The sequence below is a fragment of the Staurois parvus genome, unplaced genomic scaffold (assembly GCF_062004578.1).
Source record: "Staurois parvus isolate SC_StPar_1 unplaced genomic scaffold, SC_StPar_1.0 ptg000483l, whole genome shotgun sequence".
NCBI classification, from domain to species: Eukaryota; Metazoa; Chordata; class Amphibia; order Anura; family Ranidae; genus Staurois; species Staurois parvus.
The window spans coordinates 250,574-261,315 of record NW_028318279.1 but is presented as its reverse complement, the minus strand read 5'-3'; the positions used below and the strand labels follow the sequence as shown (position 1 = coordinate 261,315).

General features: G+C 42.2%; 1 protein-coding gene across 1 annotated transcript in view; it reads right to left on the bottom strand.

Annotated features, from left to right (window-relative positions):
- Positions 1–825: 825 nt before the first annotated feature.
- Positions 826–10,742, bottom strand: part of LOC149452307 (vomeronasal type-2 receptor 26-like) — a 54,728-nt gene continuing 44,811 nt past the window's right edge. The window contains exons 5-6 of the mRNA XM_089689526.1: positions 4,496–4,619; positions 826–2,041 (exon numbers count right to left, since the gene is read on the bottom strand). Of these exons, the coding sequence (XP_089545652.1) occupies positions 1,149–2,041; positions 4,496–4,619 (1,017 nt within the window). The 3' untranslated portion in view covers positions 826–1,148. The remainder of the gene's footprint in view (positions 2,042–4,495; positions 4,620–10,742) is intronic.

Below are 10,742 nucleotides of genomic sequence, written 5' to 3'. Positions count from 1 at the left end.
TATCAACAAGAGACACAAAGGTATTCAAACTTCACACCAGCAGACAGTCCCATCAGGAGGGAGGGCTGCTGGAGACACCGCCCACTAAGCTAATACACGTAAACACATACATCCCATAATAGTTTGCTCCCAAGCCAGACACACAATAGAACAATCAACAACCCCCCACCCCAATATTAGGACAGATCACCCCGTACAACTAACAGGCACAGGGTGATTTACACATAAGAGGGATATGGGGAGCTGAGACAGGGGTCTCCCCACCTCTCCAAAGTGACCTGGGTTCTATGGGCCCCCCACCCAAAGTGACTCCCGTCACAGTTACTTCTTATTCTTTTTATCTTTTTCTTTGACACATCTGACTAGAAGATCTTGAAGATGCAGATATCTGTCTTATGGGGTCCTTATGAATAAGAAAATCTAGTGCAAAATACATGAAGCTCTGTGGTTGTTGTAATTCTGATGTTTAATGTTTTCTTCAGAATAAAACCTCTGATTGATCGGTGAGCTCTTGGAACCTGTTTTTAGCTTAAGAAAGTTTTCCTATCAGGATCTGGCGAGGTCTGGGGTAGGAGTGTTGTCTCTGCAGCATTGTGTGGGGAAGCCGAATCCTCCCTTGTGGCAGCAATTTTCAGAGGCATTCATACAAGGAGAAAGATTTTTAATTGGGTCCTATAAAGAAAATATCCGGATATTATTATCAGCTTATAAATTAAAATCTGAACTAGGAACATGATCTCATCAACTGTAACTAATATTAAAAATTATATTTGAATATACCGACATATTTATTATATACCAATATATTTATTAATATAGCCGGATACATCTACATACAATATAATTAATGTGACCCTGACAATAAAAAAATGACATCACAGTCAGCATATAAAAAAACATGTTGAATATTTATTTTCCGGGAAGGTGGTTAGTGAAGTCTTCCTTCTCTGGAAGAGTGATGGGTGGTTCTGGTATCTGACGTTTTAGGATGTTTTGGATACTTTGCTCCCCTCTGGTCTCTGTGATTCTTCTTCATTGAAGATTTATATTTAACATTGTTCATTATCAATATACTAGTAAAATACTAAAATTACCAATAATAGAGATAAAGCTATGACTACAGGTAACCCAGTGTTGCTCCTCACACATTAGCGGATAACTGTCTTTGTATTCAGGTCAGGTCTGAGCAGAATTATGTAACATTTTGGGAAGAATATACAGCCAAGAAGTGCAGAACTTGATGCCATTATAGCAAAGACCTCCACAGCCACCATGTATTTCCCTCTGGTGCTCAGATAGGCCGGGATCATGGCAATCCAGACACTGCAGAACACCAGCATGCTGAAGGTGATGTACTTGGCCTCATTAAAACTGTCCGGTAATGTCCTGGCCATAAAAGCGATAATGAAGCTCACAGCTGCCAGAAGCCCCATATATCCCAGGACAGAGTAGAAGCCGATAACTGAACCCTCATTACACTGAATGATGATCTTCCCCTGATAAGAGTGAATGTCCTGATCCTGGAAGGGGGGAGAAATAGACAACCAAGTAACACATATTATGACTTGGACCAATGAGAAGACACAAATGATACAATTGGGCAGTTTGGTTCCCATCCATTTCCTCCAGGGACTCCCAGGTTTGGTGGCTTTAAAAGCAATACACACCATGATACTTTTGGCAAGCAGAGAAGAGACGGCAACTGAGAAGATGACACCAAAAGAGGTGACACGCAGCATGCAGGTCACATCTACTGGATGGCCGAGGAACAAGAATACACAGAGGAAGCTCAGCATGATGGAGACCAGGAGAAGATAGCTCAGGTTCCGGTTATTGGCTTTAACAATGGGGGTGTCCTGGTAATGTATAAATATCCCCAATATTAAACCAGTCAGAAGACAACAGAGGATGGAGACAGCTGAAAATACTGGAACAATGGTGTCATCAGTGTAGGAGAGAAATTCCACCACTCTTGGAACACACCGATCCTTCTTCTCATTTGGCCATTCTTCATCAGAACATTTCATGCAGTTTTCACTGTCTGCAGGAAGAACGATACAAATACAATGAGCATCGGGGTCAGAGCTTCTGAGGAAATGAATTGTCTTGTGTTGTCTCACAGCTAGCAATGGGATTTCCATCAGTGCATTATGGGAGAGGAAATAAAATATGGATAAGTGATTAGCACTTCTGGCTAGCATCATTAAGGTCTTCGTCTTGATTCCCAACCACGGAACTACCTGCCTGGAGTTTACATGTTCTCCCTGTGCCTGTGTGGGTTTTCTCTGAGTTCATTGCCTCCTGTCTAAATTGGCCCTGGTATGTGTATGTATGAATGTAAGTTAGGGACCTTAGATTTTAAGCCCCTTGAGGGTTAGGGACTGATGTGAATGTACAATATGTATGTAAAGTGCTGTGTAAATTAATGGCACTATAAGTATTATTGTATTTATTTCAGGTACTTATATATCGCTGTCCATTTACACAGCACTTTACATATATATTGTACATTCACATCAGTCCCTAACCCTCAAGGGGCATACAATCTAAAGTCCCTAACTCACATTCATACATACACATACTAGGGACAATTTAGACAGAATCCAATTAACCTACCAGCATGTCTTTGGAGTGTAGGAGGAAACCCACGCAGGCACAGGGAGAACATGCAAATTCCAGGCAGGAGGTGCCGTGGCTGGGATTTGAACCAACAACCTTAGTTCTGCCAGGCGGAAGTGCTAACCATTTAGCCACTGTGCTGCCCGAGTACCTGAAATAAATAAATATAGTAACAACTAAATTATCTAAATATATAATATTAAAATGTTAAAGAGATTCATTCATTTAAGATATATTTTTATATCCTTTTTTTTCAATTATTCCAAATCTAAATGTATACGTTGTTATAAGGCTGAAATATTTTTTACATTAATGCATTCCTTGCCTTAAGGTAACAAATGCTTAGGCATCAATATCTCTCCCTCACGCCCTCCTTTTACTTACCTGAGCCCTCATTCGATCCAGCACTGTTCACATCTGTGGCTCTTCTTTCCCCTCACTTCCCGGTCTCACTGGCTTTGCTGGGGCAGTGGGAGCCATTGGTTCCCACTGTTGTCAATCAAGGCCAGTGATGAGGGAGCTGGGGGTGGGGAGTACGGTGCTGAGTGTCACTGTCTATGTCTATGGGTGAAGTTTGATGCAGATAGTGGAACTCGTGAGCGAGCCCACATGGGTGTCCCCATAAGAAGCTGTTTCATAAAGAGGCTCTGAACAGAGAGGAGCCAGGAGTACTGGCAGAAGACACCAATGACACCAGTGACACCAATACTGTGATCAGTGCTAAAAAAAAACACTGACACTATTAATGGCGCTGGGCAGGAAGGGGTTAATGTGAGGGGCAATCAAAGGGTTAACTGTGTGCTGGGAGTGTTTTACTAGGGGGCGGGGGTGTGTTCTTCACTGTAAGCACACTGCTTTGGATGGCTGTGCTGTGCAGTGTGCCCGAGCCGACAGGGAAGTGGACTGTTTGTAAACAAAACAACTTCTTCCCCGTTGGAGATGCTCAGTAATCACTGTGCGCCGGCGGGTAATTACCGGCCAGGACCCAATGATTGACATCCGTGGCCGTGAATAGCGACACGAGTATGGCTCATGCGCGCCCCCTACCTGGAAGTGCAAAATGGCGTATATATGTATGATTCTACGCGCAGGTGCCGCCCTGTAGCAGTATACCGGCTATAGGGAGGTATTTAAGTAGTTAATGGTCTGTAGTGTTCATCACTTTTGAAGAGAATTTCAGAAATTGTTCTTTTAAGAATTTAGAGGCTTTCGAGTATGCAAGCCATGGTTCCAAAAAGAATAAAAATCTCTTTTTTTTGTAAGGTAGCATTACCTGAAAATGGCTTTGTGTGTTTATTCTTTCAACCACATGACATCCTGTATATTGGGGGAAGGTCTCATTTCCAATGGCTGGAAATAGTAGGTCTCGCGGTGATAAGGAGATGGGCCAAACTATTCTATATTGAACACGATGATTATCTATATTAACCCTTTTGCCCTCCTCCTACATATTGCTGTGCATTGCGACATATCGGGAATTGATTCATGTACACCAGTTCGTCTATGACAGGTCCACTTTAAATATACCATGCAAAAACACCTTTTGATGAAAAATGAGAAGGGAGGGATTCAGTAGTTGTCGCAGTAGTAGTGGTAGTAGCAGTAGTAGCAGCAATAGCGAAATACACTTGGGCAGGGCTGACACCATTTCTTTTGATTTCAGGCCACAAACTTCTGTGCCGACAGCAGGAACTATGAGGTGAGTGCATTTCTGGCAGGATCAACAGGTATATTTCTGTATTGCAGGGAAACCTGGGGAAATGTGCTCACATTGTAGAGACGCACTTCCTACGTCTTATTCCCTGACATACACTGTAGCTACAGCGATAACATCTGCCCCGTCCAACAATCCCTTACTAACAAATACAAACCGTACCGGAAATGTTGGATATCTCTCCTTCCGGACACGGGACGCACTCATAGCAGCATTTATGTATGGAAGATCCAAACTTTTTTCTGCTGCCGGGTAAACAGGGATCTGAGCATCGAGATATCGGAACCTGAAATCAGATATTATTATTATTATTTGTAAATGTCCATCATATCTCGTGAGGCGATACAAACTAAATGTTACAAATAGGAATAAGGTTCAGGTTTGCCTCCACCACGGGTTCAAGGTAAATTCTGCAGGTTGGAGGTCCATTCAGGAGGCAGTATTTTGGGGTTTCTCATTTATTTGGGGTGTTTATTGATGTCTATTGTATGTTTATAGAGCCACTATTTTAGGTTAAACAGCTTTTTTTTTTCTTTTTTTTACTTCCCTTTAAAAATTAGCTTTGGTTTCAGGGGTGGTATTTTGGGGTTTTCATAATTTCTTTTGTTAGAAACAATGGTCTGGTTATAACAAGTTCTTTGAGATCTCTGGGGTGTAAGCCACCCAGTCCTGGTGATTTGTTCATGTTAGGTTTTTCTAGTATTTTTGAACATTGGTCTCTGTCAGCAATAAGGGTATATTCAATATACTGGTAATAAAATGACTGTCATGTTTATTCATCCCTTCCTTTTTCTTTACATAACTTGGATTTATTTTTATTCTTCTCTGCAATGTGTCTCTCATAATCTAATTTAGCTGCCCTGATTGCATGCTTGCAATTCTTATTGCATTCTTTTTAGTTTTGGAAAGTTGATGGTGACCCTTTGGTCTTAGTTTTGGAATGTTGAGGGTGAATCTATGGCCTTAATTTTGGAATGTTGAGGGTGACCCTATGGCCTTAGTTTTGGAATGTTGAGGGTGACCCTTTGGCCTTAGTTTTGGAATGTTGAGGGTGACCCTATGGCCTTAGTTTTGGAATGTTGAGGGTGACCCTTTGACCTTTGTTTTGGAATGTTGAGGGTGACCCTTTGGCCTTAGTTTTGGAATGTTGAGGGTGACCCTTTGGCCTTAGTTTTGGAATGTTGAGGGTGACCCTTTGGCCTTAGTTTTGGAATGTTGAGGGTGACCCTTTGGCCTTAGTTTTGGAATGTTGAGGGTGACCCTTTGGCCTTAGTTTTAAAATGTTAAGGGTGACCCATTGGCCTTAGTTTTGGAATGTTGAGGGTGACCCTTTGGCCTTAGTTTTGGAACGTTGAGGGTGACCCTTTGGCCTTAGTTTTGGAATGTTGAGGGTGACCCTTTGGCCTTAGTTTTGGAACGTTGAGGGTGACCCTTTGGCCTTAGTTTTGGAATATTGAGAGTGACTCTTTGGCCTTAGTTTTGGGATGTTGAGGGTCACCTCCCAGAAGTGAGTCCACCCCATACATTTTTGTAAGTATTTGATTCTATCTGCTTGTATATCATGTAAATTTGCTGTCCCCTCAAAATAACTCAACACACAAGATGGCATGAGGGTAGCCACCTCTTGGCCTACCTATACAAAACTGACACAATCGCTCCTTGTATGGCTTCAATCCCCCAGAAACAAGCTGTAACACTGTGTGGCATTGTTTTGCCTACATTATTGCATACCTTTTTGAACACTTACAGAGGACTAGTGATTCATAAAACAACTGTAAAATCAGGAATTTTGCAAAGGTGTCTAGGGGTAAATGTCTTCTGTTCCAGCAACTGGGCAGAGAAACTTGCGTGTTCAATGTTACAGCTGAAGATGGCATGATAGGGTTGGCAGAATCTGACCAAGGTTGCACCCTAAGCTTGCCCCTACCCAGCATCTGAACCCTCTTACTTTTTCATCCCCGGAGGCTGTTGCTGGAGAATCGTGTATACTGGGGAAGAGGTGGACCCAGAGGATCTAGAAGCTAGAAGCCATTCTATGCACTGTGCTAGCATTCCAGTCTCTGTTGTGTAAGTGAGCACTGAAAATTCTTTCTGACAATCGGACCACAGTAGCCTACATAGCCCATCAAGGCGGTACAAGAAACTTGCCACTCCTGGGTATAGCATGTTAGATTTTCTTATGGGAAGAAAGGAATGTCAGATCTTTAGCAGCATCCTACCTTCTGGGATTGGCAGACCACCTGAGTCAGAGATTCATGGACCAGTCTCAGTCGCAAGCTGTGACATATTGAACACTGACTGAGGGATACAGCCACACTTTATAGGCCAGTCAAAAGGTTGTTCTGGAGGGGTCAGAGAGGGAGGAGCTGACTGGTTGTAGGCTGACATGAGGAGGATCCAGGAAAGGAAAATTACAGTAAGTAATGAAAAAACAATTTATGTATATACAGTATATATATATGGATCTTTTCTACATACTTACCTGTAAAACCTATTTCTTGGAGTACATCACGGGATACAGAGCATGCTATTCATGACTATGTGGGTTATATGCCACCTATAGGTAAATGGACACTGGCCAATCAGGAAGGAGTCCTCCCCTATATAACTCCTCCTATACAGGAAGTACCTCCATTTTACATAGTTACATAGTTAGTCTGGCTGAAAAAAGACAAAAGTCCATCCAGTTAAACCATAACAACAACAAAAAAAAAGTTATAATCCTATACACACAGGCAAAAAAACCCAGCAAAGGACGATCCAATTTGCTCCTGCAGGGGAAAGAATTCCTTCCTGATCCCCCAAGAGGCAATCAGATATTCCTTGGAATTCCATTTTCCTTTCTCTTGTTTAAAAAAGCGAAAAAGAGGAGGCATCTTACCATTCCCACCGCAGGACTCAGCCTTACACCATAAGTCCAACCTTCACTCATCACAGCGGACTCGTCTCATAAACCTTCAAAGATTCAGTCTCCATACTGTGGGGCCAGTGCCTTGGACCTGTACAGCACCCTGCTGGAAAACCCCTTGGTCAAACTCAATCCTGCGGGGGGTTCCAGTTATGAGTCCAATGCCATACGCCTGCATTACAGACAAAATACAGAGGATTCTTCTCCTTCTCCAGTGAGGCTTGGGTACCATTCATTTTGGCTAACAGCTTTCTGAATGGATCCAATTAAATTCCATGATTCTCCGAGGAACTGTCTTAGACCATGAGTATGCTCCAGGAGCACAAGCAACACCTACAATGACCATCCACCTTACAGACACTGGCAAAAAACTAAGGTACTTCCTGTGTAGGAGGGGTTATATAGGGGAGGACTCCTCTCTGATTGGTTGGCCAGTGTCCATTCACCTATAGGTAGCATATAACTCACACAGACATGAATAGTCTGCTTTGTGTCCCGTGATGTACGATAAATAAATATATATATATTGTAACAGGGTTTGCTCGGCAGCAGGTGTGTGTGACCCCCTGGGTGAGTTCACAACACAAAACAGGCACAGCAAAACAGCAGTGTAGGTGAAAAAAACAAAGGGGCAATTTATTTACACTATTTACAAGAGAAAAAAATCAAACTAAAAAGAAACATGAAAATAAATCATTGCCACCTTGGCCACTTACTATACAAAACGCTTCCCTAGCTATCAACTAGGTGCAGCCTTGTGCTACACCCAGGCCCTATCTCCCTGTTAATTTGAGGCTAGCCACACAGGCGTTTGTCTCACCGAACAGACAGGTATGATGCTCCCCAGTCTACTCAGTTACAAAACTGGTTCCAGGATGGAGCAACTCCCTAAGCAGGCTGGGAAGTTTTATAGAGGCCCCAATGAGCCCACTACCTTCAGTTGGGCTCATTACCTCACTGCTGAAGGGCTCAGCACTTCCCTCTAGTGGAACAAATCCACATAAAGCCGAAATCGCGGACAAATGTATCGGCCATCCTGGACGCAACCAGGTGATTTTACCTGCCTACTGTCACAATATATATATATATATAAATATATATTGTACAAATACCCGAAAATCACCCCTTTTTGGAAAGTAGACAGTCCAAGGTATTTAGTAAAATGCATGGCGAGTTTTTTGAAGTTATAATTTTTTGTCACCTTTTTTGGAGAAAAATTAAGAAAATAAAACTTTATTTCTACAAAGTTGTCATTTAACACGTTTTTCTCACACACGACATAGGCAAACTTACAGTTACACCCCAAAATTCTGCTACTCCTCCAAAGTATGTAGATACAATTTTTTTGCCATACGTTTTTGGAAAATGTGGAATGAAATGAAAATTAATTTTTTACCCAAAGTTGTCAATGAATAAGATATTTCTAACACATACTGTATTATAGAAGTACTTATAATTACACTCCAAACACATTTTGCCACTTTTCCCAAGTATGCTGGTATCACATGTGTGAGACTTTTTCACAGCCTAGCTACATAGAGAGGCCACAGATCCAAGGAGAACCTTCAGGCTTTCTAGGGGCATAAATTACTTTGCAGTTGTGTTAGAAATTATATCCCTTGTACTCCTGCTGAACTCAACATATTCCAGGGAATTGGGGCACTTGTGCAAGGTCCAAGGGGTTATTGCAGTAGTGAGGAGGTGATACAATGCCTCTTCTTCACCTCTCAAATTCTCCTGTCCTTTAGAGAGCCTCAGACATGTGAAGAAAGCCTTAAGGCGACACTGGGACTGGTGTGGCAGTCATTAGAGACACTGAAGATTGGCGTGGTGGTGTTTGGGGACACTGACTGGCAGCACTGGTATAGTGGCATTGTACTCCTATGGCGGTGATCAGAAACAATGGTTGTCAGCACTGACATACGGTGACATCAGAGCAGCCAACCATTGTACATGACCATACCGCAGTCCCAGTGGATGTACCAAACAATCAGCTTCCTCTCAAAGCCATCAGCTGGGATTCAGATTGACTTCAGTGGGGTTCAGATTCAGCCCCTGAACTTCAGTAATGTTCACCAAACCTGTCTCAAACCGAACCCAGGTACATTTGGAACATCTCTAATGGTAGGCGAGCTATACAGCAAGAGTAGTGGTGGTTTGCATATCTAATTTCTCAACTTCCTCAACTTTTTACAGGCTCAATCCTGCATTCTGCATCCATATTCGTGTTGGATTATGAAGCTTTGGAGCTAACAACATTTAACCCCAAATATTTATGCAGCCGTTTCCAACTTGTAAAAAATTGTTAATTTTTCTTTCTGCCATGTCAATCCAACATCGGCCAATAAAGTTTTAGCTGCATGATGGTGCTTTGGCATGTTTCCACATGCTGCTTCTCAATGGGAATTTTTTGCTTCACTTTAAGTATTATTAAAATTGCTGCTCAACGCCAAAATAAATGTTTAAAACATTTTTATTCTTCGCCACATGTTGCTCAGGACAGTACCCAGCACCTCGTGTCATTTATTTGATAATCCCTTGGTTATTAGCCTAAAAAATGGCCTGCGCTGATTTTTAACATCATGCTCCCAGTAATTTCAATTAGGTTTGGATTTAGCTCCCTATAGAGTTGGCAATACTTGCTTCTCCTTCAACATTCTGAGTTCCCTCACTAGCATCTTCCACCTGGCTTCTTCTGGCTGCCAGGCTGTGACTGTCTTCATTGGCTCATGCAGGGTGACATCACTCCTGTGCATGCGCACCCAGGATCTGTGCTAGAATGTAAATTGAGCTTCAAATGCACAGCTTGGGATACATTTTAAAGTAGAGTATGAGCAGACAGGTAGGTTTATTTTATGGAGTTAGACACATTGCTTGTCTCTGCTGCAAAAAAGAGCCTGCCTGCTTGCAGTTTTTTAATTGGAGACTTTAGTTCTGTTTTAACACCATCAGAGGATGGGTTGTCAAGTTGGCAGGTTATGACGATGGTGGACAGTCATGACGGACGAGGATCCACATTGCTAGATGATGTAACTGACATCACATTTATATCAGGAGACTTTTTTATTATTAGGGACTTTTTGTTTTTTATTTATATTATACATTTTGTGTGAATTAGTAACAAGGAATGCTGTGTACCCCATAGTTTTTCACGCGTGGGGCTGGAGTATCTGGGGGCCCCATTATTCTCAAGCTTTGGGGATAATGTCCTTGTCCCCTAAACAAAAGGACAGGGTGCCTTGTAATGGGGGTGTACAGTATATAGTCTAGGTTCAGGATTGGGGCTACATGCTTGTTGCTTTCCCTTTCTTGGCTACCCAGGCTGCATACCTAGATAAGGGTCTGGTATGAGGTGGCTCTCTTGCCTTTTTTGGGACAGTACTGTACAATTTTTAAAGTGTATTTTCCCTTTAAGAAAAATGGCAAGAAAAATTGCAAAGGGCCCTTCTAAAAATTCCTATAAGATCCTTATCCTAGCATTAATTTTGGGTGACCAGCAAA